The sequence below is a fragment of the Pseudocercospora fijiensis genome (assembly GCF_000340215.1).
Source record: "Pseudocercospora fijiensis CIRAD86 unplaced genomic scaffold MYCFIscaffold_1, whole genome shotgun sequence".
NCBI classification, from domain to species: Eukaryota; Fungi; Ascomycota; class Dothideomycetes; order Mycosphaerellales; family Mycosphaerellaceae; genus Pseudocercospora; species Pseudocercospora fijiensis.
Window position 1 is genome coordinate 2,198,028 of NW_006921532.1, and position 24,272 is coordinate 2,222,299.

Consider the following 24,272-nt stretch of genomic DNA (forward strand, 5'->3'; position numbering starts at 1 on the left):
CGTCTGCTTTTGCTGTAGTAGTTAGCGCACTCAAGCAGGCCGACATGGTGAGTAGTGCAACCACACCACAACAACTCTCACGTCCAAGCTCATTCACGGCGAGAAACACAAATACAGAACCGCCCTCTGTCGTCCAGGCATTTAGCGCTGAGGTCGCCGCTGTCGAGGCAGCTGCATCGCGCCTGTTGGAGAGCACTGCAGACTATCCCAATGATGCGTTTGTGAACGTACTGCAAACATTCTGCCAATTGCTGAAGGGCAAGACGGAAAGCCTCAGCTCCCCAATAGCTCCACCTTCGCCGCATCCGAGTGCACCATCTTCACCCCCACGAACGCCAGTTGCGAATCGAAGAACGTTCTCCGGCCTGCCTGGTATCAGTACGATTGCAGAAATGCAGCTGAGAGACTATCACTTTGTGATACCCAAGCTAGGCAATCTTGCTGAGCTTAACGTCCCTCGCTTCACCAGCGATGATGCCGATGCCAGCGGCTGGAATGTCTTGGTAGACCAACTCATATCGATCGCCACTTCGTCAGACGCGCCCAAAGAAGCTCGTGGGACTGCAACGAATGTTCTTGTCAAATTAGCAGAAGCGACGATTGTCGATGTGACTCAACAGGATCCAGAAGACCGAGCTTCTATGCAGCATCGCGCAGTCGCCATCTTGTTGCGTCTCTTGGAGCTGATCTATGCTGGAGAGCAAGATATCTCGTCCAGTGACTTGGAAGTCCAAGCCCAAGTGTTGGGCGCACTTCAGACAATTCTAGAGCGGTGTGGTGACTCGCTGGTGGCTGGTTGGGACAGCATTTTGGGCATCCTAGCCAGCGCCTTCGAGCATGACGGTCCGATCTGTCAGGATGTCGACCATGGCAAAGTGCACATTCAATGGGATGTCGTTCAGTTCGACGTGGTATCCCCTAACATCGGACGAATGTCATTCACGGCTCTCCAGCTCTTGTGTTCCGATTTCCTAGAGTCTGTGCCGCCAAGCGCCGTGGAGAGTCTGGTCGAGCTCCTCCATCGCTTCATGTGCCAGGACGAAGACCTCAATGCAGCACTGACCGCCATCACTATGACGTGGAACGTTGCAAACTACCTTTTCGGGAAGTTCTCCAAAGAAGAGCTAGCAGATTTCTGCCAGGAGGCAAGGGAGTTTGAAGACCTCACCGAGGAGTTGAAACCTATGCTTCGGCATTCGAAGCCCGCGCTCTGGCTACTTGTACTCCTGCGTCTGCGCGACGTTGCCAGCAGACCATCGAGAGAGCTTCGCAACGCGGCTTTTCAAACGATCTGCAATGTCTTCAAAAGCCATGGTGAAGACTTGCCAGCCGAGGCATGGGACCTTCTTTTACGATGCACACTCATTCATGTGTCCCGCATCGACTCGTTGCTCCATCTCGAGACCGATCACAGCAATGGGAATTCCAATGCTGAGCGCGTCACGCCAGATATCGAGTTGTCGAAGAACATCATCACGGGCAATACATCAATCATCGCCCAGCATATCCGGCTGATTGAGCAGGTGGCAAAACTACCGAGTCTCTGGGAAATGATTCTCAGCATGTTGGAACGATATCTAGATGTCGAGAATCAATTCTTGACTGCCACCGTCTGGTCGTCGCTTGCCAAAGTGCTACAGGGAATCAGTGCGGACAATAGCTTCTGGAGAGGTCCGATCTACCGCGCTGCATCGCTTTGGTCAAAGCGAGTGCCGCACTTCTCAAGCAGTGCCGGTACACGAAAAGACAGCAACCAGGATGCCTTGACTGCATATGTAGAGGCAGGCGAGGAGATCTATCGCCTCACCAAGGACGCTATGAGCTTATCGCAAACCAGATCAATGATCGATAACCTGTACACCTGCGTAAAGGAGTCAGATGGGCCACTCTATGGCGCAGACCTCAACAACGCCTCGCCCATTCAGAGCAAGACGCTCCATCTCTTCAGGAAGATGCAGTCCGAGGTGCCAAGCGCCATTCCGTGCCTCGTGACAGTCGCCTCAAAGATGAGTCAACTGCACCATGACATGACTGATGGCACGAAATCTACGCAAGGTCCCACATTCGTAGCGGTTTCTAGTGACGCCATAGCCTGGCTCCGTGATCTCCTTTGTTCCAATACCGAGGAATCGTCAGAAGGGCTCCTCCAGTCCTTGCAAGGCCTTCGCCGGATCATCCAGGCGAAGTATGCTTACAAGCTCGAGCATAAACAAGAATCACTTTGGCGCAAAGCCACGACCACAGCGCTCGCCCTGGTAGAGCTGACACTGCGCATCGAGTCAAGATTGGAGGCTTCAACATTGGAGCTTTGGAGGGAGCTGATTGGCATAGCTTCCGGCACAATCAACGCACACGGGCTTGCTACAATGATCGACGCCCATCAGAAGGTTTACGATGACCAGCTGTTTGACATTGAAAGCTTCGAAGCTCTTCGAAAGATGCTCACACCATGCCTTCAAGGTCCTGATCTGCCTACTGAGGTGCGTCTATCATACGTGCGAGCCCTGTTTGAGGCTTCCATCGTCCACCAACCAGAAAGTGGCGAGTTGCCATACCCCGCTGCACCTTTGAAAGATCTTGGCCAGATACGTCGAGGAAGAGTGAAGAAGGTGCCGTGTTCTCAGCGAGAGGACATGGCGTATGTCTGCTGGAAAGAATTGATTGCGCTTGCAAGCAGAGCGCCAGAAAACAAAAATCCTCTTGCAGAAGCTGCGACGCCATGGCTGCTGCTTCGGCTCGCCATTCCGATACGAGCTTATATTGCTGATCAACCATTGAGGGGACGACGGCCACAGCCTCTGTCGGAGCTGGAGGAGCTTCTATTCGCTTTTGAGACTATTAAAGACCTTGGGCTGCAGTCGGACCCCCGAGTTTCGAATGATGTTGCTTCTGGGGAGAAGGCTTTGTATGCGCTTCTGATTGAAGCCGTAGACACTGCCACTGACCCGTGGTCTGGAGCTGCTGAGGTATTGATACCACTTCAGGACGTACTGACTGCACTAGCGCGTAGGTAGTCAGTCGTCGAGAAGACAGACTCTCCGACCAAGGAGCTGTTCTGCCTCAGATGCTTTCTTGCCACTCAGTCTTTGTATTCCCATGAGATGCTGTGATCACCACTGACTAGTATGGTATATGCTTCGCCGTCAAACGCAACAGCACTCATCGCCAGCCACTCCGCTCCCGCAGCTTTAAGGGCGGCAAGAAATAGTCTCTGCGCAAATGCCGGATAAATGGGCCCTCGCCATCGTAGCCTAACCAGATCCTGTGTCGTCGTCTCTCCGAAAGCAGTCGGAACCTGATACCGACACAAATAAGGATCCACATCATCCCCCTTCTCAATCCTCGGCGACCCCATCATCGCCAAACCAATCCACTCCAACAATTCCGCAGCCTCCACATAATCTTCCTCTTTCACTTCTTCCGGCCAAGCAGGAACTAAAGCCTCCTTGACCTTCTCAACCGTAGCCTCCACCTGTTTAAACAAAGGCGCAAAACCTTTCATCGCTCCTCCACCTTCCAATGCCCCCGAATTCTCCAAATCCACAACCAACCACGTCTTCGTCTCATTCAACACATTCTCAAACGCCCGTTTCATCCTCTCAAACCCTTTCTTCCCATCCACCATCCTCGGACTCCGAAGATCGATCTCGATAAGATATCTTTGCTCAACATGTTTCCTCCCCCGTGACGGAATGACATTCCCTTGCAGCCCCACGCGTTCGAAGGTCGGCTTGTCGACCTCGATGGATAATTTCCCTCGGTGGAATCTATAGACCTCGTCGATCCCCGGTCGCCCTTCGGAAAGCATGGAAAGATTTGTGTTTTCCCCGCCGGGGCTTTGGATGTATTCTGTGAAGAAGTCGCCGGAGATGATGTCGAGGAGTTTCAGGTGGATTTTCGCGTAGTGGAGAAGTCCCGTTTCTTTGGCTGATGAGAGGTGTTGTTGCAGGACTTCGGCGCATGTCGCGGGCACGAGGAGTTCGAGGGTGTGGCTGTGAAGTTGGTTGAGGATGATGGAGAAGGGTTTCTTCTTTTTGGGAGGGGCGTCGTGGTTGATGTAGTTGGGGAGTTGGAGGTTGGTCACTAGACAGCGAGGCTTGGGGCCGGAGTCGTTGTCGATGCCGATGCCGAGCATTTTCGGGCAAGACAAGAGATTTTTTTTTGTTCCGCGGGATCGATCTCCAATATACGTCTTACAATTGAAAAGCGAGCCTTCTTGTTGATCAGTCCGAATGGTGGGTGGGCAGCCGCGCTGTTCTATACATATAAGCATCGGGCCGCTCCGATGCCGTGTTTTCCGTGCCTGCTTTCTTTCCTCCACGGTCCACCAACAAAGTCTGAAATCAGGAGATCATCTCAAGCCGAGGGATATTCATGGCACAGAAGACACTATAGGGTCACAAGACAAATCCAGCTTCTGCAGAGAGACAGCGACAGCCCAACAACAATTGAGACAGAATAGCAAGCACCTTTGCACAGGAAAATACAAGACTTGTACAATGTATCGAAGATATATACTCGAAAAGGCTTTTGAGCAAAAAAAATATGGGTATGGGTATCGAACAATGAATGACGCGACGCTCGCGATTTTCTCCCAAGCACACCCCATGACACGATCGATCCATACTCAATCACACACACACTATCCAATCTTCTGATCCCCATCCCAAACATCCCCGGGCTTCTCATCCACTTTCGGGGAGCTTCCATTCAAAAAGCTCAATCTCTTCCTCAAACTTCCCAAAGCAGTAGAACTTCCCAAAGCCGTAGCATCACTGCCACTTCTGTCTCTGCGCTCAGAATGATTCTGCTCCGAGTCTCTCCTGAAAAATGAAAGTCGACTAGAACTCCTCTCTCGTGTCCTACTAGCATTTCGAGACTCTGCTGGACCGGATGAATCGCCATTCACTCCATTCTCCGTACCACGTCCTTGTCTTGACGACGCTCGGCGAAGGAAGGGGATGGATCGTCGACGACCTTGACGTTTCTCATCTGCGATGCCGTTCTCATCGTTTTGAGGAGCGCCTGCGGTGGTTGCTGTCGTGTCTTCTTTGGCTGGTGCAGCTTGGATGACCTCTTCGATTGAGGCGCGAGGGGTGATGTCTTCGATGTTCGGTTTCGTGGGGAAGAGGAGGGTCAGTTCTGCTTGGAAAGTGGCTTCGAAGCGTGGGACAAGTTCTGCGCGAGTAGCTTGCAGTGCTGGACGCCTGTACAAAGCTAGACAGCGTCGGATTGCGAGGGTGTGGTCTAGGAGGGCGACTTTGAGGGCGTTTTGCATGTTGTCTAGAGGTTGGTCTTCGCGGGTGTAGATCGATGGGGTGATTTCGGATGAAGCGTTGTCGGCTAGATCGGAGATGGAAGGTAGGAGGCCACGGTATCGGGAGACAGAGCTGTCGGAGTCTGGGTCAACAGAGGACATGAGATCGTCGGTGAGTCGGCCAATGTCGGTCTCGTCGTCGCCACTTGCGATACGTTTCTCCATGGCGAGAAGTTCTTGCGTCTTACGCGTTGTGCGCTCGATGGCAGCTTCAATGGGCAGGAGCGTGACGGTCTCGATTTTGACGACTTCACTGCGTCGGAGAATGGTTGGGAACTCTTCAGCCGTAGTGTAAATCACCTTCTCCACAATTTGCTCCGTGATTGGGATGTCGTGCGCAGGATGTCGTGATGTGGTCGCGAAGCGTTGCGGATTTGAGATGAGGTTGTATTCTCGCACAGCCTGTGAGACCTTGGTGCGCTGGTAGAGCATGTGTTCAATGTCTTTGTTTGGACTCACGGCATAGATCTGGAGGAACTGTCCTTCGACATCTGCCTCGAGGCCGCCACGGAGAATGGTAGCGCTGGGGTGAAGCTGTTGCATGCGGTCTTCGAACATGGCGAGCCGGTCAGTCGGCAAACCTTCGAAGATGAAGTGCTTGTCGCGAAGGGTTGCTGGGAAGCCTAGCCCAAGATAGACCACACGGAAGTAGCGAGGATGGGTCCGTTCACCTCGCGCGATACGCTCGTGGATGCCTGCAATAGCACGCTGGGTGCGGGCGAGCTTGCCAAAGTCGAACGTATTCAGCTCGTACTCAACAGCGAGCTCGCGGTATGCGGTCAGTGCTCTCTTCCACGCCTGGCCCTTCTCGAAGTTTTGGCAAATTTGGAAGTAAAGCTGTTCCTTGCGTTCAAAAGCAGACTGCGCTGGCATCTTCGGATCTGTCATCTCAGGCAGCATATGGTTTGGATCCCATTCATATCGGTCAGCATGCATTTGCAAAGCCAAACCAGCTTCTGCAGCATTTCCAGACGTGGTTTGCATGTCGGCCAGCTGATGCACGTAGCGAATGTAAGCATCCTCGGAGTCAACATCGCGGAGGAATTCCATGAGATGCAGCGTATCGACAAGTCTTGTGGAGTCGTTCGCAGCCATGTTGCCGGTGTGCACACTCGCGAGCATGACCAGCAGATTGTCGATCTTGCCAAACATCTCGTGGACGGCATTGTATAGACTGTCCTCAGCGGTGCTGTGCAGGCCTTTGAATTGCTCCAGCATCTCCGGCACAAACGTCTTTTGCAGCACAGTCTCCGTGACACTCCTATTTCGGCAAAGCTTGTCCAAGCAGTCAATCATAGCGGTCTGGATGATGGATAGGTCTTGGTCGATTTGCCAAGCGCTTACAATCATAGATCGTAAGACCTCGATAGAGACGGCACGAAGACTCGCGTGTACACTAAGGCAGAGTTCAACGATGGGGGCGATGAGATCAGGCACGAACTGCACCTGATAGCCGCCCATGCGATCGAAGCCGTGCAGCCGCTTGGTTTCCACGTCAGTCTCCCAGCCTATTGCTTCCCAGCTGCGCTTGAGTAGATCGGCGCCAAGCTCACGGACGTCCCCTGCTATCTTCCATACCGCACGACGCTTCTGCTCCGGGAACGTTTCCATCGCGAGCGCCGGGCTTCCCAGTGCTGCAAAAAGCGTGTTGAAGTACGCTCGCCAGATGTTTGTGTCGAAGTCGAAAGCCTCGTGGGCGTCCGGTGCGTACACATCTGGAAGTGATTCAACCAATACTTCCTCAATGCGTTCGAGCGCAGTCATTCCATATTTGTGGTGTGAGACGAGCAAGCTCAGCCAACTGCGTGGAAAGGCTTCGCACGACAAGATGCTTTGTCCCACCTTCAATGCCTCGAGTAATGTCCCCGTGACATCAACCAGACTTGCATCAAAATAGAGCCTTTGCTCGGAAGTCAAGGCTGCTGCCAGAAGTGCAGAAATCTCCAACATGGCCTCATCCACGTCGATGTCGACCGTGGTGTTTTTGGTGGGAAATGGATAGCTGGTGGGAAATAACATGCTGAATACTCGCTTCGTGGGACGTGAAAGCTCCTTGAGGACACTAAAAGACTCTGCAAGCTTGGGCACGTACTGACAGCTGTCCTCTTGCAGTTGCTCCATTTGCGCCGCGACGACGGAGCAGCATAGCCGGACCTGGTCTCGCCATTGCTGGTCTGGCTCTGGCACGAATCCCCAATAGGGCTCGAGCCAATGGAATGTTTTTGCAACCAAGGAGGTTCGGGCGTCGGGCACTTTGAATATGTCGAGATGGCTGTAATTGATGATGACGATGAGTCGGTATAAAATCATCTTTCCTCTGGCATGCGAACAGGAGTCCAAGAGGTCTGTGGCAATCTCCAAGACTTCCATAGGTGACATGACCAGCGTCAATTCAGGCAACCAAGATGAGAAGCGCTGAATGAGCAGAGTCTGAGTGCCCAGTAAGATTGGCATGGGGTTTCGCAGCAAGGACATGATCGAGACAAAGAGTCTCTTCAACTCAGCCCTGACATCTGCAATCTGTTCTGGTCGCGGCATACCATTGAGCTCGATTTCTCGCTGCACTGATGGATCCTGCCTCATCACCTCCATTACCAGCTTGAGGATTTGATCGCCGACTTTGAATGTGTCTCGGAGCTTGCGCGAAGAGTCTGGATCCATGGATTTGCCAACAAGGCGTTGATAGGCGCCGATCAGGCATTTGGAAGCGTCAGGCCATGTGTGTCTGGTGGTGGCATATTGCTTGATGATGTCTCCGAGCTCAAATCTCTTGTCGCGGGCTATACGCAGGATGACGACAAAATTGTAGAAGATGATATCTTCGTACTTCTCCTGTCCCTCGTACTCGTGCAGGATTTCGAACAGTGCAGAGAAGACATCGCGAAGCAGCTTCACGATCTCAATCTCAGGCACGAAAGGAAATCTCTCCAGCAATTCAATCAGCTCTGATCCATGATAGTTCCGCCAATGGAGCACACCCAGCAACGAAGGGTCCTGAGAGTACTCTGTGCTGCACAAAAAGGTGCTGACGGTCACTACTGCTGCATTCTGCTGCACGGGGTCCTGCTTGTTGTGCCATGGCGGAAGAGCAAGGTAGGCGCCTTTGCCTCCGATGATGCTCGACGAGTACTCGTCGTAGACGTACAATGCGACGTGGTGATCACCGTCGCGCACGAACGCCTCATTTTCCCACAAGGGGATCCAGGACAAAGCGAAGGGAAAGTTGGGAGAGTCGGCGATGCTCATGACAACGTGGCTGCCGGGAAGCTCTTCCGCCGGGATGGCCAGTCGAATGGTCTGGTTCCAGGCTTCGCCGCGTTCGATGCCCGTCGTGCGCCATGCTGTGTGGCCGTGATGGTTGGCGGCAGTGAAGATGCAGCCGTCGATGCGCTCGCCGTTGGCCCTTCGTGCTTCCAACGTCAGCTGCAGATTGGCGAGGCTCGTCTGGCAGCGTTGGTTGAGTGGCACGGCGCCGAATTTGGCATGTGCCAAGGTGGCATTGCGGGGCATTCGTGGGTCCGTCAGAGTCAGGTAGATGTCGCTCCGCTTCTCGCTCGGCACTCCCGAGAAGCCAAGCTTGGGCGTCATCAAGATGTTGTGGAGCATCGTGGGGGTATTGCGGATCAGGCGCTCGAGGTCGGCAGAGGCAAAGGCTTGGACGAAGACGTCGCACCGCTTGACGGTCCTGCTCCTGACATAGCCTCCCGTCACGCTCCTTGACAGTTCTTGGATGATATGGGCCCAGTCGCTGCCCTGGTCGTTCCTGTCGGATGGCGTCCATAGCGTGACCGCGGTCTCGAAGGGGGACCGGCTCTGTGCGAGCGCGAGCGTGGTAATGTCGACCGCGCCAACCCCGACGCATCTCCGCACCATCTTCATGTCTCGAGACGCCGACGCCGGGCGCTCGGGAGGGCCATGGGCGCTTCCCTGTCGGCCCGATCGGTCGGAGTGGCCGGTCTCGGGCCGAGCACTGGCAGTGGAATCGGACCGGCCATGGTCGCTCTTGGACCTCCGTTGGCTGCCGAATACACTCCGTCGGCCCTTGGCACTACTGTTCAGGGGGTTGGGCTGGCTGTCTCCGCGACTGAGCATGGACATGGACGGCTTGTGCTTGTGCGCGTGCGCGTGCGCGTGCGCGTGGCTGGCGTGGTTGATGCCTTGGCCGTAGATGGACTGCCGCACGGGCTCGTCGCGCAGCAACTTGAACACGAGGTAGAGCGATCGTTGTTCCGCGCCCACGCCGACATCCTGCCCGCTCAGATTCACGAACAGCGTCCGTGGCTGGTCCTCCGCAGCAGTGGAAGGCGCGACCGGGACAGGCACGGAGATGGCGTAGTTCTCGCTGATGGGACGCGCCTTCTCGCCACCCTGCTTGGTGAACAGACACATGTGCAGCGTGCCGGGCTGGTCGTTGGCATGGTCGACCACCAGGTTGCGCACCTCCGCCAGCACGTGATATAGCATGTGCTTGTCGGCATTCACTTTGGGCGGCCGCTCCAGAATGCTCATGTTCGCTTGCAACTTGGTCATCTCAATCACCGAGTCATCGGCCGTCAATATGCGCCCCTTCGCGGACGCGCTTCTCACGATGACCTCGTCGCAGAGCATCTTGTTGCCGGCCACCAGATCCCACACCGTGTCCTCCCGCACATCCGCCAGCTCTTTCCGCGTGAGAACGTCGTGCATAATCAGACTCCGTGCATTGTCCACGCGCTTGATGAGACCTTCCATCGTGGCCAGTTGGCTGTAGCCGCGTGCAAGCAGCATCTCGTGCAGTCTCGCGTCGTGCCATTCCCGCAAGCACGACGCAATCTCGTCCACTAATGGCTCCTGCGCCGACTGGCCCGTCTCGTCGCCGACGCGCAGCAACGGCACGGGCGCAAGAGGCTTCGGAGCATCCGGCAGACGAGGAACAGGCTCGTCGGGCATGAGCAGCTTCGACTTTCTCTTCCTCCCACTGCGCGAGCTCTTCCGACGACTCAGTCGCCTGCTTGCTCTTCGTGCATGCATCACCTCGCTCCTCCGCCTCTCGCGCTCATCGCTTGCCTCCTCCTCCTCCTCCTCCTCATCTTCGTCTTCATCCGGTGCTTCGGGCGGCAGCTCATGGCCATCGCCGAGATATTCTCGCACTTGCACACAGTTGGCAGGAAAGATTCCCGAGAAGACGCGATGCTCGAGCTGCTGGCCGCGCTCGCTGGTCAAGCCGGCCAACAACGAGGGCGGCGCGACCAGGTATCCGCGATACCATTCGTTCGTTCGTCCGCCTTGCTCGATGATGTACACATGGTCGCCAATCTGGAGCGGGAGATCTGCTTCGGCGGTCGCGGTGAAGGGGGAGGACACGATGCCAAACGCGACGGACGGGAGAGGCTTCCAGGGCATTTCGAACGTTTTACTACCTCAATAGCGACCGTGACAGCATCGACATCATGCGTTGCGACTCGGAGGCTCCTGGCTTCTGCCTTCTGCCTTCTGAGAGAGTCGAAGGCTTCGAGAGTATTATTTAGGCGTGTCGGGCATCATGACTGTATTGACTTTGCGGTACGGTATGAAAGCGCGGGTTCCGCACGACAAACGTGCTGCCGTGTTCGTCTGGCGAGGGTATGATCTATGGACAGGGAGAGGGCTAGCATTATGGCCATGCACCAACTCCTGGCGCACGGCCTCATGGCAGCGATTATTAAGAAGCAATCGCTGCTTGCCGAGTCATGTCCACACGCGAGCCATGGCGACGGCGATGATTTAATTGGCTGAGCATCACATTGTATAGCACCACCGCCAGCCTCGCCATCCATCTGACTCGACAAGGTGAGCATTTTTGTGCCTGCGGATTCGTGAGTGATGATGATAGACGAGCTCTAGACTCCTCCACGTTGGAGTTGCTGGGGAGCTCCAGAGTCGAACTGTCGAACGACGGGAACGACTGGGGTCAGCCTGGAAACACTCCCACACAATAAGGGACTGGACTGGACGTCGCGCATCGGGTGGCTGCGAGCTGCCGATGCATCCGCACGTCACCGCATAGCATAGCATATGTAGATAGCATAGACGGCACGGCTAATGTAATCAACGGTCTTTTGCCTGTCCTATCCCCAATCTTCACCAGCTCCGAGTGGCACTTTCAATGTAACGCTCTGCACAGACTGCCACTCTCACGTTGCTGCATATATGTACGCCGAGCACAGGGTTGCCCATTTCTCCACTTCCATCCCCCCGCTTCCTCCCTACGACATTGTTGACTACTATGGCATGGCATTGGCGGCCAGGAACTGCTGTAACCTAATAATGTTGCTTTCTGAGTTTTACATCACGGCACATCTGAGACTGTTCGCGAGCAGCATAATAAACACATGCACGAGCCAAACCTGGGCTCTTCGGGTCCTAGAATGCTCCTCACAAGATGCCTTCTTTGCACTTCGTCCTGACCTTCTTGGCTCTGCTAAACAGTCTTGTGTCTTCCACCAACATTGTTTCCCTGGTCGGCAGCGACTGGACCATTAGCAATGACGCCCTCAATATCTCACTGCCAGCCAGACTGCCCAACTACGTGCAGCTGGACCTTTACGAGAACCAGGTCATAGGCGATCCGCTGTATGGTCGCAATAACTTTGCGCTGCGATGGATTGTGTGGAATAACTGGACGTATACATCGGCTCCGCTGCAAGCTCTACAATCAAATGCCAGCAGCACATGGCTTCTGTTCAACGGCTTGGATACATTTACATCCATATCTTTCTGCGGCCAGCACGTTGCCAGCACCAACAACCAATTTCGACAGTATTGGTTCGACATTTCTACTATCCTGAGCTCGTGCGCCAATGCCGTCGATCGAGTACTCTCCATCAACTTTGGTTCTGCTGCAACCATTGCCGACGCGATCGCGAACGAGCCCGGGCAGGAGGTCTGGCCAGACGGCGTGCAGAACCTGTACCAATTCTTGAATCGATGGTTCGTGCGGAAAGAGCAGAGCGATTTTGGTTGGGACTGGGGTCCAGCTTTCGTCCCTGCTGGGCCATGGCAACCTGCATGGGTTGTACAGCTTGCCAAGGAAGAGGTCAAGATCCGGAACAGCGTGGTTGATATCTATCGCGAAGGTCAGCTTAACAACTTGCCTCCTGATCAAAGTAAGAACTGGGTGGTGAACGCAAGTCTGGATTATTTCGGACAGGCGCTCAATGGAGCAACACTGGACTACAAGATTACATCTCTGGACAATACAAGCACAATCGCCAAGGGATCCCTGAACGCCATCAATGTGACCGCATCCACTGTGACAGGATCGACGACCGTCCCATCGGATGCTGTCGATCTATGGTGGCCAGTAGGCATGGGACATCAGGCTCTCTACTATATCACGATCGACCTCAAGTCTGCGAGTGGTGATACTCTGGCGACTGTATCAAAACGGGTGGGCTTCCGGACGATCGTTCAAAATGGAAATCCTGTTTCAGACGAAGAGATGGCAATGGGCATTGCTCCGGGCAACAATTGGCACTTCGAAATCAATGGTCAACCCTTTTTCGCCAAAGGCTCCAACTTCATTCCACCCGATGCATTCTGGACCCGAGTTACGCAAGCACGGATCGAACAGCTTTTCGACATGGCCATTGCTGGCAATCAGAATCTATTAAGAGTCTGGTCGAGCGGTGCATACTCGCCAGACTTCATGTACGACCTTGCGGACGAGAAAGGTTTGCTGCTCTGGTCTGAATTTGAGTTCGGTTGTGCTCTGTACCCTGTGCATCAAGAGTTCCTCGACAACGTATACGAGGAGGCAGTATATCAGGTGAGACGAACGAATCACCATCCGTCACTGACCTTCTGGGCTGGTGGCAACGAGTTGGAGAACCTGGAACTGCCGGTTGCCAACAAGTCGGCACCTGAAGAATTTCCGCGAATACAAGCAGAGTACGAGACGCTTTTCCTCCGCACCATTCTACCTGCGGTGTACGAGAATAGTAAGAGCATCAGCTACCAGCCGAGCTCTACCAGCAATGGTTGGCTGTCGTTAAACCACAGCAACCCGGCGTTTCCCATGATACAGCGCTATAACAACAAGACAGAGGGTGCGGTCTATGGAGAGACCGACTATTACAACTACAGGCCTTGGTTCCTTGGTAATACGAGTTCTTACCCTGTCGGCCGTTTCTCGAATGAGTTCGGATATCATTCGATGCCCTCGCTGCAGAGCTGGAAACAGCAGATCTCCGAGAAAGACCTCCATTTCAACAGCACCACCATCCTTCTTCGAAACCAGCACAATCCTCCTGGAAACCTCAGCATCAAGAGCTTCGGCAATTCAGAGACCGGACAGTACCAGATGACGCAGGCCATCGAATACTGGTACCCTATTCCGAAGAAGACCGAGTCGGTGGCAAACTTCTCTGCATGGTGTCATGCAACTCAGATCTTCCAGGCTGAGTTCTACAAGAGTCAGATCGAATTCTATCGTAGAGGCTCTGGGTTGCCCAACAGATGCCTTGGCAGTCTCTACTGGCAACTCGAAGATATCTGGGTCGCACCGACGTGGGCTGGCATCGAATACGACGGACGGTGGAAGGTTCTCCATTACACTGCCAAAGACATTTACGAGCATGTCATCATCGCTCCGTACTTCAATGTTACGACGGGCAACCTCTCGATATGGGCCACGTCTGATTTGTGGAAAGAAGTCAGTGGGACGGCGACACTGCAATGGTACGATTGGGGCGGTGCCGAGCTCGACACCGGCATGAGCAAGTCCGTTGATGTCAAGATCGGCGCGATTAATAGCACTGAAGTCTGGCACGGCTTCACCACTGACCTCCTCAAGAATCACGATGCCAATAATGCTGTCTTGCAGCTTTCCATTGAAGTCACCGGCCAGTTGCCCAACGAAAACTTCACGCGTACCTTCCGTCACGAGAACTGGTTCCATCCGGCTCCTCTCAAGGACGCCAAGCTGGCAGACCCGGGGTTGCAGGTCAGGCACGACGCGCACAGCAAGAATTTCACGGTCTCGGCATCGAAAGGCGTTGCGGCTTGGGTTTGGTTGGACTATGGCGAAGGTGCGGTCGTGAGCTTTGAGAGTAATGGATTCTGGCTCTTGCCGAATGGTTCGAGGCAAGTCGCGTATAGTGTGTGGAAGGATGATACCAATGGGAAATGGATGGACACGGTGACGGTGGAGAGTATGTGGAATCAGACGTTGCAGGATTGAGAGAAGCGTCTGCTCCAATCTCGGTAGATCTGGCGGGAAGCGGACCGAGGAGTCAGCTTAGCTTAGCTTAGCTAGTCTCATTAATAGCATTTTATTGTATAGACGGTACTTATCCGCGTATATCCGATTGGACTTGCCTCGATATCCGGCAGCGGGTGCGGACCGAAGCACCCACCGTAGATCGCCTAGTCGAACACTACTGATGCGGGAAACACTCTCAACCCTTTCGGGTCGTGCTGCTCTTGATCTCGCCTCGCCTCCAGAAGCGAGCCTGGCACGCCGTACGCCGCACGCTCGCCTGGACGGACCAGCCAGTGATCTACTGTATTCTAATTTATCCGGACCGGACTTGGCGTTGTCGGAAAATTTCCCGCAAGCCATGATTTATACAGCCAGAATCTGCCGAGGAGGTGCTGCGATTCAAGCTTCTATAGTAGCTCCAAAGCTGCAGCTGCTGGTCACTAGCCCTACGGTAGAGAGACGTCCGGGCGCGTTCAGCTCTCCGTGCGGGCTATCAAGGTACTACTGTACGCAGGTGAGGAGACGCACCAATGCATTGGAAATATAATAAGCATCTATACAGTAAGCGCCGCACCCATGGCCAGCCAGCGAAGAGATCTCGGCTGCCAGAGAGCGCGAACAGATGTCGAAGGATTTCATGCATGAGCACTAGGGATGATCACTCAGCCCCAGCGTAGACTACTGTATGCACTGTACAGTATCAACATCGAACCGGCGGGAGTTCTAATATCATAGTGCCCAACCCCGTTCGAAGCACGACCTCAGTACCTCTCTTGCAGCTCCCTTCATCTGCCCGCGGTCCGCTCCGTGATCTGTATTCCACCACAGATGGAACCCGCAGTGGTGAGGCTGCTCGTGCTCGCGCTATGTCTCTCTTTGAGTCGGGCAGATTCACTGCTCAAGGGCGACAACGGAACCGCAGTGCCAATATGGGCACTTTCTGCCAGCATAGCGGGAGGTAAATCAACCATTTGCAACAAGACCTTTGCCGATGCCAATGGAACTGGAATCATCAACTTCAATCCGAATGTCGCGCAAGGTCCACAGGCAGGGCAGCCTGACAATCTTTCGGGGAGCACACTCCCTTCCATGTTCGCGGTAACGGTGGCGAATCCTGGCTTCACGAATCCTTCGAACGACTCCTCCTCATACACTTTGTGGTACAATACCAACGGGGCCAACTACTCCAATGTAAGTAGGGTCCAATCATCTCAGGTGTCTCAGTATGTATCGCTGACTTTACTCTGCTCCTGCTTAGGACTATGCATTGGGATATGATGTGTGCGCCATAGCTGGACTCTCATTGAACTACAACACACAGCTGCGAGGGCAGACAGACAATGGCAGCTGTTTGTCTACACTCGACCAGCCTTGTATCTCTGCAATCAAGGCTTTCGCCGCACAACAAGCCGCATGGTTGACAACCCCATCACCAGGACCAGACAGCAACCTCACCAATACTTCGCTCCCGGGAATCTGCCGTACTCTGGCCACTGAGATTTCCAACAACCTTCCACAGGAATGCTCATACTTCTTCCAGAACAGTGCGGCGGCCATTGGCTGGCCTTTGACGTCCTATGGCGACTCATACGATACAGCACTGTTCCCGGATTGTACCCTCAACGGCACATGGAACAACATGCTCGGCATATTCAATAACGCTTCAGAGGCTGTGTATGACGCTTGGTTTCAAGCAGTCACGCCTGTAATCGCCATTTGGATGCCTGTTGCTTCCTACTCTAACCAAGGAGCGCAGGTGACGATTGCTGAGACAGTAGCTGAATTGGCTTGTGGACATATTGACACTGTCGTAGACGGCAGCTACGAGCCTCCCGCTGCCCCTTCTCCTACACCCGTAGCATACAATTCGACTTCCAACTCGAACAACAGCACATCCAATGCGACCAACGCCACAACTTCATCGAACAATGAAGACGACGGTCTATCAGGAGGAGCAATAGGAGGAATCGTAGTCGGTGTAGTTCTTGGCATTGCGTTGATACTAGGGCTTGCATGGCTTTGGCGGAGACAGACGAAGAGAAAACGAAAGACTACTGCCGAGTTGTCTGCAACAGAGATTTCTGACGAACAGAGGCGACACGAGCTTGGAGGAGCTGCCAAGGGAGAATTACCGGGGGAGGGACCGAAAGAGAAATATGGAAGACAGGTTTCGGAGCTGGATGGACAGAAGCCTGGCGAGCTTGAGGGCAGTCAGGGTCGGGGTCCAGTCGAACTACCGACGTAATGAGTCTGCTTTGATAGAAATTTTCTACACTAATGATGGCATCAACGACCTCGAAGCGTGGGTGGGAGATTTTCACGAGAAAGCCAGCCAACTTTTTGACGAACCTCGCAGATATACTGACAGACATATCATCCGCTGGCTGACTTCACGGTAGACATGCCATTTGTCCTCCTCGCAAGGCATGCAAATCGCTGTCTCACCAAGCAGGCAGGGAATGACACGTTGAGAGGTCGGAAAACGGGATGCTCGCGAAGGCGGGAGGTGACTGCTGTGAAGAACTTCAAGGACACTCCATCCACTTCCATTTCCGCAAAAAAAGCACTGCCTTGAGTGCGACCGTACCTCGCATATACCTCAAAAATCCCCAAGTCAGTCACTCAGTCACTCAGTCAGCCAGCCTAATGAACCACCACACACACACACACACACACCCCACAATCACGTGCCAAAAGGAACCAAATTTTTCCCCCTGGCCCCTTTCACTTTAAAAAGTTTTCGGAAATGAAACCGGCCCGGGGGGGGGGGGGGGGGGTGTCATTCGAAACACATACACATCCGCATCAAGTCACTTCATAAACCCATAACCACCTGCTCCAACACCGCCTGCCATGTCACAGAAAGTACACAAAAAGAAAATTTGTAAAAGCAGTAGGTATGTAGTCATGACATCCATCCATCCATCCCTTCGTCCCGTCCTCTAAAAAGAAAATGTCTTCATCCGCGGGCTTCACCTCCACCAAAGGACCTACAAATCCTTATCCTCCTCCTCCTCCTCCCTACCATAACGCTCGTCCTGGTGCTCATACTCATGCTCGTCACCATCATCATCACGATCCACGACACGTACATTTTGCAGAAGATTTGACGCCATCGGCTTTGACGCTGCGGATCAAGTTGGGACCGAATACTCGTCCGACAGCAATCATCAAGATCAGCATCTACTTTGAGGCAGGTCTCTTGCCGAGGATCCGGGTCAAGACCAAAAGGCCCAAGGACAGGAGGAGAAGGCGGGTCTATGTTGACGAGACTCCACTGAGATATTGAGGAGCTGGAAACACCAATTTTACGCATTCGAAATCGTTCATCATGGGTATCAGCTTGTCGTCATTCCTGTCGATCCAGCACGAGTTCAACTCCTGCCTCCATATTGCAAAGCACACCACCATCAATTCACAGCCAAGGTCAACTCCGACATCGCCTTTAACTCATCGGCCTGTGGCACCATCGGTTCTAGGATCCGCGCCACCGTTGGCTGGCTCGTCCGTGGCTGCACCAGTCAAGTAGTCGGCTCGTTCGGCTTCTTCGTACTCGTTTATCAGATCCATCACGATTTCTCGCGACGTGTCAAACTCTGCGAAACCATCTCGGAAAGGCTCGTGACGCTTGTATTGCTCGAGGAAGGCGTTGCGCTTCCTTAATCTATCGTACTGGAAGACGATGCGCTTAAACAAGGTTGCAATTCCGGTATGGTTGGCGAGCATGAGACCTGATACACGAGGCGGCGCACGTGTTGTGTAAGGTGGCTGTGTGTAAGGAGAAGTTCTGGTCAGGGCAACTTGGATGCTCGCTGGTCCCCACGGGATGAAAGATGCAAGGTTCCTTTCTCGGATGCGGAGCAGCGATTTGTGTACCTGGGCCATGTCAATCGTAATTCAGCTGTCGCAAACATAGAGTGGCTTACATCTGTCGGGTCTGCTTCGCCCATGATGATGTTCAGGATGGAAATGTAGCAGCTATTCTTGCTGGGTTTGGCAGATACCATCTGGTTCTTAGGTTGCAGGAGACGTCGCATGACATCCAATACAGTGGTCTTCCGCACTGTTCGTGCAGCTTCCACATTGTCGCCTGTGAAGGGGGTGTAGCTCGTCTGCAGGAAGTGGCATCTCGGAGTCGGTATCAGACTTGCCACAATGCCAACGAGGTCGTTATGCATGTACCCAGGATATCGCAAGGTTGTGGTCGCTGCAGACATGACAGTGCTGACTAACTGGTTAGTTTGCTCGAAAGACGGCTCTTGGACGTGGAGCGTATCTGCTGCTATGCGCGATAAAGCGCCATTATCCAGAACAGTCACAGCGTCGGCGTTCTGAGTCAATCTTCGCAAGGCGAGCAGGGAGTTGTACGGTTGGACAACGACATCGCCGGCATTCTGCGTATCAGGGAAGACAGAGTAGGTTTGAATCAATTTCTTCGGGAAGCGGTCGTTGAGTCGCTCCAGGAGGAAAGAGCCAAGGCCTGATCCTGTACCGCCTGCGATGGAGTGCAGCAACATGAAGCCCTGTCCACTGTCAGTAGACTGACACTTGATACCGCGAACTTGAACAGTCGCACCTCAAGGCTGTCGCTTCCATCTGCTTCGCGATCAATCATGTCCAGCACTTCATCTTGCACCTGCCCTCCCATATCATACCCTGCAGCCCAGTTATTGCCCGCACCTGTGCCCTCTTTGTGAATGTAGAAGTTCTCCGGGTTGTAGATGTTCTTATATGGCCCAGTCTGAATGCCGTTGATCACTCTCGGTTCCAAATCAAGGAGGATCGCTCGCGGTATGTAGCGTGTATCGTCGGACTGGTAGAAGAATACATCTTTGCGGTCACCGCCTTCGGTCGCGAAATCTGCAAGGTTTCCATTCTGATCGATGCCATGCTCGAGGCATAGTTGTCGCCAGAATTGGGAGCCGACTAGTAGTCGTTGTTAGTATGCGATTCGCTTCGACTGCGCGTTGGAGCGTTACACACCGCTGTTGCCGCACTGGCCTGCTTGGAGCGTGATGATTTCACTGTCGCCACATTCGTCAGCAAACCATAGTCAGTGAGACGTGCACGAGAGCATACCGCGGCATCGTATGGACAGATCATGCGCGGTGCGCGAGATGTTTCTCGAGGAAAGTCAAATGGTCAGGGACGACGCGATCGATGGAGGGGCACGCGCGTTTCTGCCAAGCCCCCTGGCCTGGCCTTCGCTTCGCTCCGCTTTCACATGTTGTTGCTCGTACGTACTCTTCATCATCATATACACAAATGCTAATGTACTTTTGCATGCCCTCCCAGCGCCTGCGCTTGCTGTATGTATACAATCTATGCTCTCTTCGGAATCTTCTCTATCAGAGTCGTGCTCGAATTCGAATTCAGCCTCCTTCGGAACAGCCAGAATAACGCTTGGATCACGATATATATACGCATGATATCCACCAAAGATCGGAAGCCCACAGGTATCGTAGGCTCCTTGCTGTACTCATCAAACTTGTCGCAAACATCCAGAAACATGGGCGGATCGTCTGTGATGACTCCATCGAGTTTCCTTCGGATGCACCATTCCATTCGATCTCTCGCGTTCACAGTCCAGGCCATTGTCTGTCGATGATGCTTCTGCTGGCAATCTTCAACGAAACCCCTTCCACCAGGCGCCATCAGGATAGGCCAAAGCATGCTGAAGCCAACATTTGGGCTAGAGAAGAAATGCCGCGCATAGGATATTTTGAAGCCAATATGGACAACTGAAAAGCCAGGCAGATAGCGTGCTGCTAGAGGAAGGTATTTGGCTGCCCACAAGCCCAGAACGATTCGCTCACTCCATGGCTTCCCTTGCGACGGCGGAGCTTCCTCGATAGTTGAGCCAATGAGTCTCATAATGTCGTCTGCATTGTTATCGAGCTTGATATCAAGGCAGATCCAGATCTCCTCCATACCAGGTTGGGCCAAGCAGTGCAAAAGGTCTTTTAATCTCGGCATTGGCACATGTGGTGCTGCCAGCGTTCTAAGGTCTTTGATCTCGTCCCAGTTCGTGTCGAGGATCTTTTCATTCTTGCCGAAACAGCGCTTCAAGGTAGCATCATGGCTCAAAACGACAACATCGTCCTTTGTGAGATGCATGTCTGTCTCGATTGCATGTGCACCTGCTTCGATGGCCCTCTCAAACGACAGAATCGTATTTTCCGGCCACTTTGCCTTGTAACCGCGATGCGCTATGCATTGTGGCATTTGACGCTTGCGCTTGTCTGTTTTGGCCATTGCGAAGCTGGAAATGGGGAAGAGTGTATCGTCGGTCAATGTCACTGGAGAGTCGAGTTTCTCTACACCTGGCTGAACCACCACAGGAGGAATCAGCCCTGGCGGAGGTGTTGGCGACGGTGCCGCCTTAGATTCGCGAGCCGCCATGTTGCTAATGATGACTGGACGCCTCCGTAGCAGGGCCGTGATGCGGACGAGCAGTAGCAGTAGCCGGTGCTGTCTCCGAGCGGCGTTGCCCACCGTTAAGACAGCATCTCGGACGCCTGGCGAAATGGCTGCTAAGGCGTGGCCGCGAGCGAAAGGAAAGTCATGGGGTGAGTATGGTAGGAGATGATGCAGGTTCTTGAGGTATCATCACACCCATTCGGCCTGGCGAGTGTCCGAGGTGAGGTGGCGCCTTCGTTCCGTTGCAAACAACAAGCCATGCAGCAGGTGCAAGCCACGCTGTCCTTTTAAGCTCACACCAATCCTCTTGAAGGATCGGCTTCCCTCGTTTGGCGGGCCGTGATGCAGGAGCGCGCTTCTGACAAGTCGTCGACCGCAAAGGGCAAAGCTTAATAAAGAGCTTGCAGATGTTTCGAAGGGGCTTCGTTGATGAGACGAAGAGCTGGCACATGTGTATCGATAAGCTGCTCGAGTCTCTCGTATGACCGGGGCCGGGGCCGAGCTCGTCGTCCAGGATACTGCCTCCGATCACACGCCATTTGTGCGATTATTAGTTCTCCCAGGGTAACGATTATGCTTACTAGTGAAGCGTGAATTTAGCCTTGTGATTCGTCTTCTGCGCCGCGTGACAACAAGCTTCTCGGACTTTATCTAGCCGTACGCCGACGCCGTATACCAGAGAAACCGTATACTGTATACAGTGTGTACCGAATGTCTACCTCGCAGCTTTCACGATGCTCCAACAATGTAGGGAAGTGACAATAGCATTTCTGGATGCCAACGGCACTAGTACAAGGCCAAGCCCAAGCCGATGAGCTTGACACAGCTCTCACGTGCAAGCCACGCAGGATGAGCTTCGTCATCTTGCATTCACGTTGGACGACGTAGAGGGACAGCAGATCTACTCTCAATATGGCAACTGCGATGGTGCAGACAAGTTTTGGGGTAGGAACAGAAAGCATGTCAGGAAACTGCGCCTCGTGGCATCAGCTATAAGTACGGGTGTCACAATGGCAATCATCCCATCACAATAGCAATCATCCCATCACCTTGAGAGAAGCATCCCATTCGACCTAACTTCTAAGAAACACAGTCAGGCATTTCTCAAACAACAGTCGAAGCGCATCAAGACGTACGGCCCAAGATGACGACAATTGTGACTCCGGTCCTCGCGCCATTCCAACCACCACTCGGCCCACAGCCAGCGAGTCCCATCCTCTACAGCGCCGAGCAAGTCGTGCTGCGCATGAAAGAGAAAGTATGGTCACTGAGCGGCGATGACTTTACTGTACAGACAGTGGAAGGCGCGCATATAATGAAAGTCAAGGGGAAGCTCGTATCCCTCCACAACAAAAAGAAGTTCGTGGTAGGTACACATATGCCCTCCAAGTCCGAATGCCTTGCTGAATCAACGACAGGACATGCAAAACAACGAGATCTTTACACTCTCCGAGAAGAAGTTGAAGCTCAACAAGACCTTTCACGGCGAGGCACCTGGGGCCCACAACTTTGAAATCAAAGGACATTTCTCTCTTGGCTCGAGCAAGAGTACTGTGGAGTTTGTCAACAACACAGACCGCACCACCGTGGAGCTACACGTCAAAGGAGACTGGTTCGACCGTACTGCTAACATCACTCTTGGTGATCGTGTCGTTGCGCAGATCAGCCGGAGCTTCTTCAATGCGAGAGAGGTGCTGGGCGACAAGCAGACCGTAAGTACGACTTGGATATTGCTTCGAGCGTGCACTGACATTGGACAGTACTTCGTGACTGTGGCACCAAATGTGGATCTCAGTTTGATAGCAGCAATCTGTGTCTGCCTTGATGAGCGCGAGAATGAGTCCTAGGGAAGAATGACGTCGTGGACGATAGTGGTGATCATGGTTTTGATACAGCCTGGTAATTCGATGACCAGTCAATACCTATGTAAATGACACTGCTTATCCTGCAATCCCGCTCCAACGCATGAAACTCAGCGAGTGGATCCTCTTGAGTACCAGATGCAATTTGTAACAAGCGACGTTTCAGTGATGAAAGGGAAACTGAAGTTAATGAGGGAAAGGCGACCAGTCGGAATGTTGTCCTATCTGAGCTATAAAGTATCAGTCAAGATGATAGCTAAACGAATGCAGAAGTGTCTTACCTATATTCGAACCAGGTCTACCGTAGCATAAGGGATCGGTGCTTGCGACTACAACAGCATACTCATAGTTCACGAGTATGTCGTCAGTCCAAGTCCGTCTCCCACTCCGTCTCAGTCTCCCGCTCCGTCTCAGTCTCCCGCTCCGTCTCCGTCCCTACTCTAAACAACCCGTTGCGAAACATGGACTCAAGGGCTGTTCTCAACGGGATACGACCGTTGGCAAACAATTGTCTGCGGATGAAGCGGATCCGCAAATACTGCGCCTGATCCCGCCCGGGGTCAAAATTCTCGATGGGAGCGTCGAGCACGACTCAGTGGCGAAATCAATATCGAGACTGATGTCTAATTCCAGCGTGAGGTCGTCAGCTTGCAGAAATCCTGTGTTCACACCGGCTTCTGAGAAAGCTTTGACACTGGGGCCGATGTTTAGATAGAGAAACCAGGGTCGAGATCCGGCACGCCGCTCCGATATGAAGCTGAAGGACGGATAGAGCACCATGGCCTCCTCCTCTCCTGGCTCAAAATCATCGTCAGCGCCCTCTGAGAGATCGTCGTCGTCGTCGTCGTCGTCGACGGGTTGTCCGTACATGCCGACAGTCGGCATAGACAGATTGGCCATAGCTTGGTCCCGGGAGGCCATCAATGCTCTTTTGCCACTGACCTCAAAACCAGCGACTGCCGGTGAGTTGAAGTAGGCACGAATCTGGCCCTCCAACAGCGATATCTGGGCGGCAGACGTCTCAGATTGCTGTCGGAATGGAGCAAGTCCGACAAATCGCGCCTCAAGTCCATCTTCACTGAAGTCAGCTATGAACTCGACATCCTCTGGCATGCGAGCGACCCAGGGAATGTTTGCGATCGAGAGCTGTAGTCTGTAAGCCATCGCCTCCCCGAAGGTCGGTACGAATATGGGGGCGGCAATGAACATTCTCCTTGGGCGTCCTTCGACGCTCTCCATTAGCCGTTGGAGAGGTATTCCATTAATGAACCTTGTAGGAGATCCATCAAATCTGGTAGTACCTGATTACAGCGCGACTTGCGTAGCACTGGACTGCCAGAATGCATAATAAGGACATACTGTGGGCGGTATTGCCAGTCGATCGAGGCTCGCATGGCCGTTTTGAACCCATGCCCGCTAGCCATCGGAAAAACTATCCGCCGACTACAGATAT

At 53.4% G+C, this 24,272-nt stretch overlaps 8 protein-coding genes across 9 annotated transcripts in view; 4 read left to right on the forward strand and 4 right to left on the reverse strand.

Moving 5' to 3' along the window:
• MYCFIDRAFT_184569 (uncharacterized protein) overlaps positions 1 to 3,230 on the forward strand; it is a gene marked incomplete at both ends in the record, with an annotated part of 5,613 nt that extends 2,383 nt beyond the window's left edge. The window contains 2 exons of the mRNA XM_007922791.1: positions 39 to 2,905; positions 3,125 to 3,230. Of these exons, the coding sequence (XP_007920982.1) occupies positions 39 to 2,905; positions 3,125 to 3,230 (2,973 nt within the window). The remainder of the gene's footprint in view (positions 1 to 38; positions 2,906 to 3,124) is intronic.
• MYCFIDRAFT_99560 (uncharacterized protein) lies at positions 3,188 to 4,111 on the reverse strand (the record flags this gene model as incomplete). Its single annotated transcript, XM_007922792.1, has 1 exon — positions 3,188 to 4,111. A coding segment is annotated over one exon (924 nt), but the record flags the coding sequence as incomplete, so codon positions are not given.
• A 361-nt stretch (positions 4,112 to 4,472) lies between these two features.
• MYCFIDRAFT_212944 (uncharacterized protein) lies at positions 4,473 to 10,699 on the reverse strand (the record flags this gene model as incomplete). Its single annotated transcript, XM_007922793.1, has 1 exon — positions 4,473 to 10,699. One exon carries the CDS (start codon positions 10,697 to 10,699, stop codon positions 4,643 to 4,645), a length of 6,057 nt encoding a protein of 2,018 aa, XP_007920984.1. The 3' UTR covers positions 4,473 to 4,642.
• A 1,018-nt stretch (positions 10,700 to 11,717) lies between these two features.
• MYCFIDRAFT_148230 (glycoside hydrolase family 2 protein) lies at positions 11,718 to 14,621 on the forward strand (the record flags this gene model as incomplete). Its single annotated transcript, XM_007922794.1, has 1 exon — positions 11,718 to 14,621. One exon carries the CDS (start codon positions 11,718 to 11,720, stop codon positions 14,514 to 14,516), a length of 2,799 nt encoding a protein of 932 aa, XP_007920985.1. The 3' UTR covers positions 14,517 to 14,621.
• Positions 14,622 to 15,365: 744 nt separating this feature from the next.
• MYCFIDRAFT_212946 (uncharacterized protein) lies at positions 15,366 to 16,835 on the forward strand (the record flags this gene model as incomplete). The annotated part of the gene is made up of 2 exons (XM_007922795.1): positions 15,366 to 15,728; positions 15,796 to 16,835. 2 exons carry the CDS (start codon positions 15,366 to 15,368, stop codon positions 16,780 to 16,782), a joined length of 1,350 nt encoding a protein of 449 aa, XP_007920986.1. The 3' UTR covers positions 16,783 to 16,835.
• A 1,152-nt stretch (positions 16,836 to 17,987) lies between these two features.
• On the reverse strand, positions 17,988 to 21,086 carry MYCFIDRAFT_201185 (uncharacterized protein; the record flags this gene model as incomplete). Of its 2 annotated transcripts, XM_007922796.1 has the most annotated exons (5): positions 20,354 to 21,086; positions 19,521 to 19,561; positions 19,114 to 19,463; positions 18,464 to 19,060; positions 17,988 to 18,413 (listed from the first exon to the last, which is right to left on the reverse strand). In XM_007922796.1, the coding sequence occupies exons 1-5, from the start codon at positions 20,356 to 20,358 to the stop codon at positions 17,988 to 17,990; spliced, it is 1,419 nt and encodes a 472-aa protein (XP_007920987.1). In that variant the 5' UTR covers positions 20,359 to 21,086. The 2 variants fall into 2 exon arrangements, with proteins under 2 accessions (XP_007920987.1, XP_007920988.1); XM_007922797.1 differs by lacking the exons at positions 17,988 to 18,413; positions 18,464 to 19,060; positions 19,114 to 19,463; positions 19,521 to 19,561 and having other exon boundaries at positions 19,718 to 21,086.
• Positions 21,087 to 21,994: 908 nt separating this feature from the next.
• MYCFIDRAFT_71231 (uncharacterized protein) lies at positions 21,995 to 22,906 on the forward strand. The gene is made up of 3 exons (XM_007922121.1): positions 21,995 to 22,323; positions 22,376 to 22,669; positions 22,718 to 22,906. Exons 1-3 carry the CDS (start codon positions 22,102 to 22,104, stop codon positions 22,802 to 22,804), a joined length of 603 nt encoding a protein of 200 aa, XP_007920312.1. The 5' UTR covers positions 21,995 to 22,101; the 3' UTR covers positions 22,805 to 22,906.
• Positions 22,907 to 23,117: 211 nt separating this feature from the next.
• On the reverse strand, positions 23,118 to 24,243 carry MYCFIDRAFT_169396 (uncharacterized protein; the record flags this gene model as incomplete). Its single annotated transcript, XM_007922798.1, has 6 exons — positions 23,118 to 23,141; positions 23,174 to 23,234; positions 23,269 to 23,410; positions 23,437 to 24,089; positions 24,129 to 24,146; positions 24,179 to 24,243. 6 exons carry the CDS (start codon positions 24,241 to 24,243, stop codon positions 23,118 to 23,120), a joined length of 963 nt encoding a protein of 320 aa, XP_007920989.1.
• Between the last annotated feature and the right edge of the window lie 29 nt (positions 24,244 to 24,272).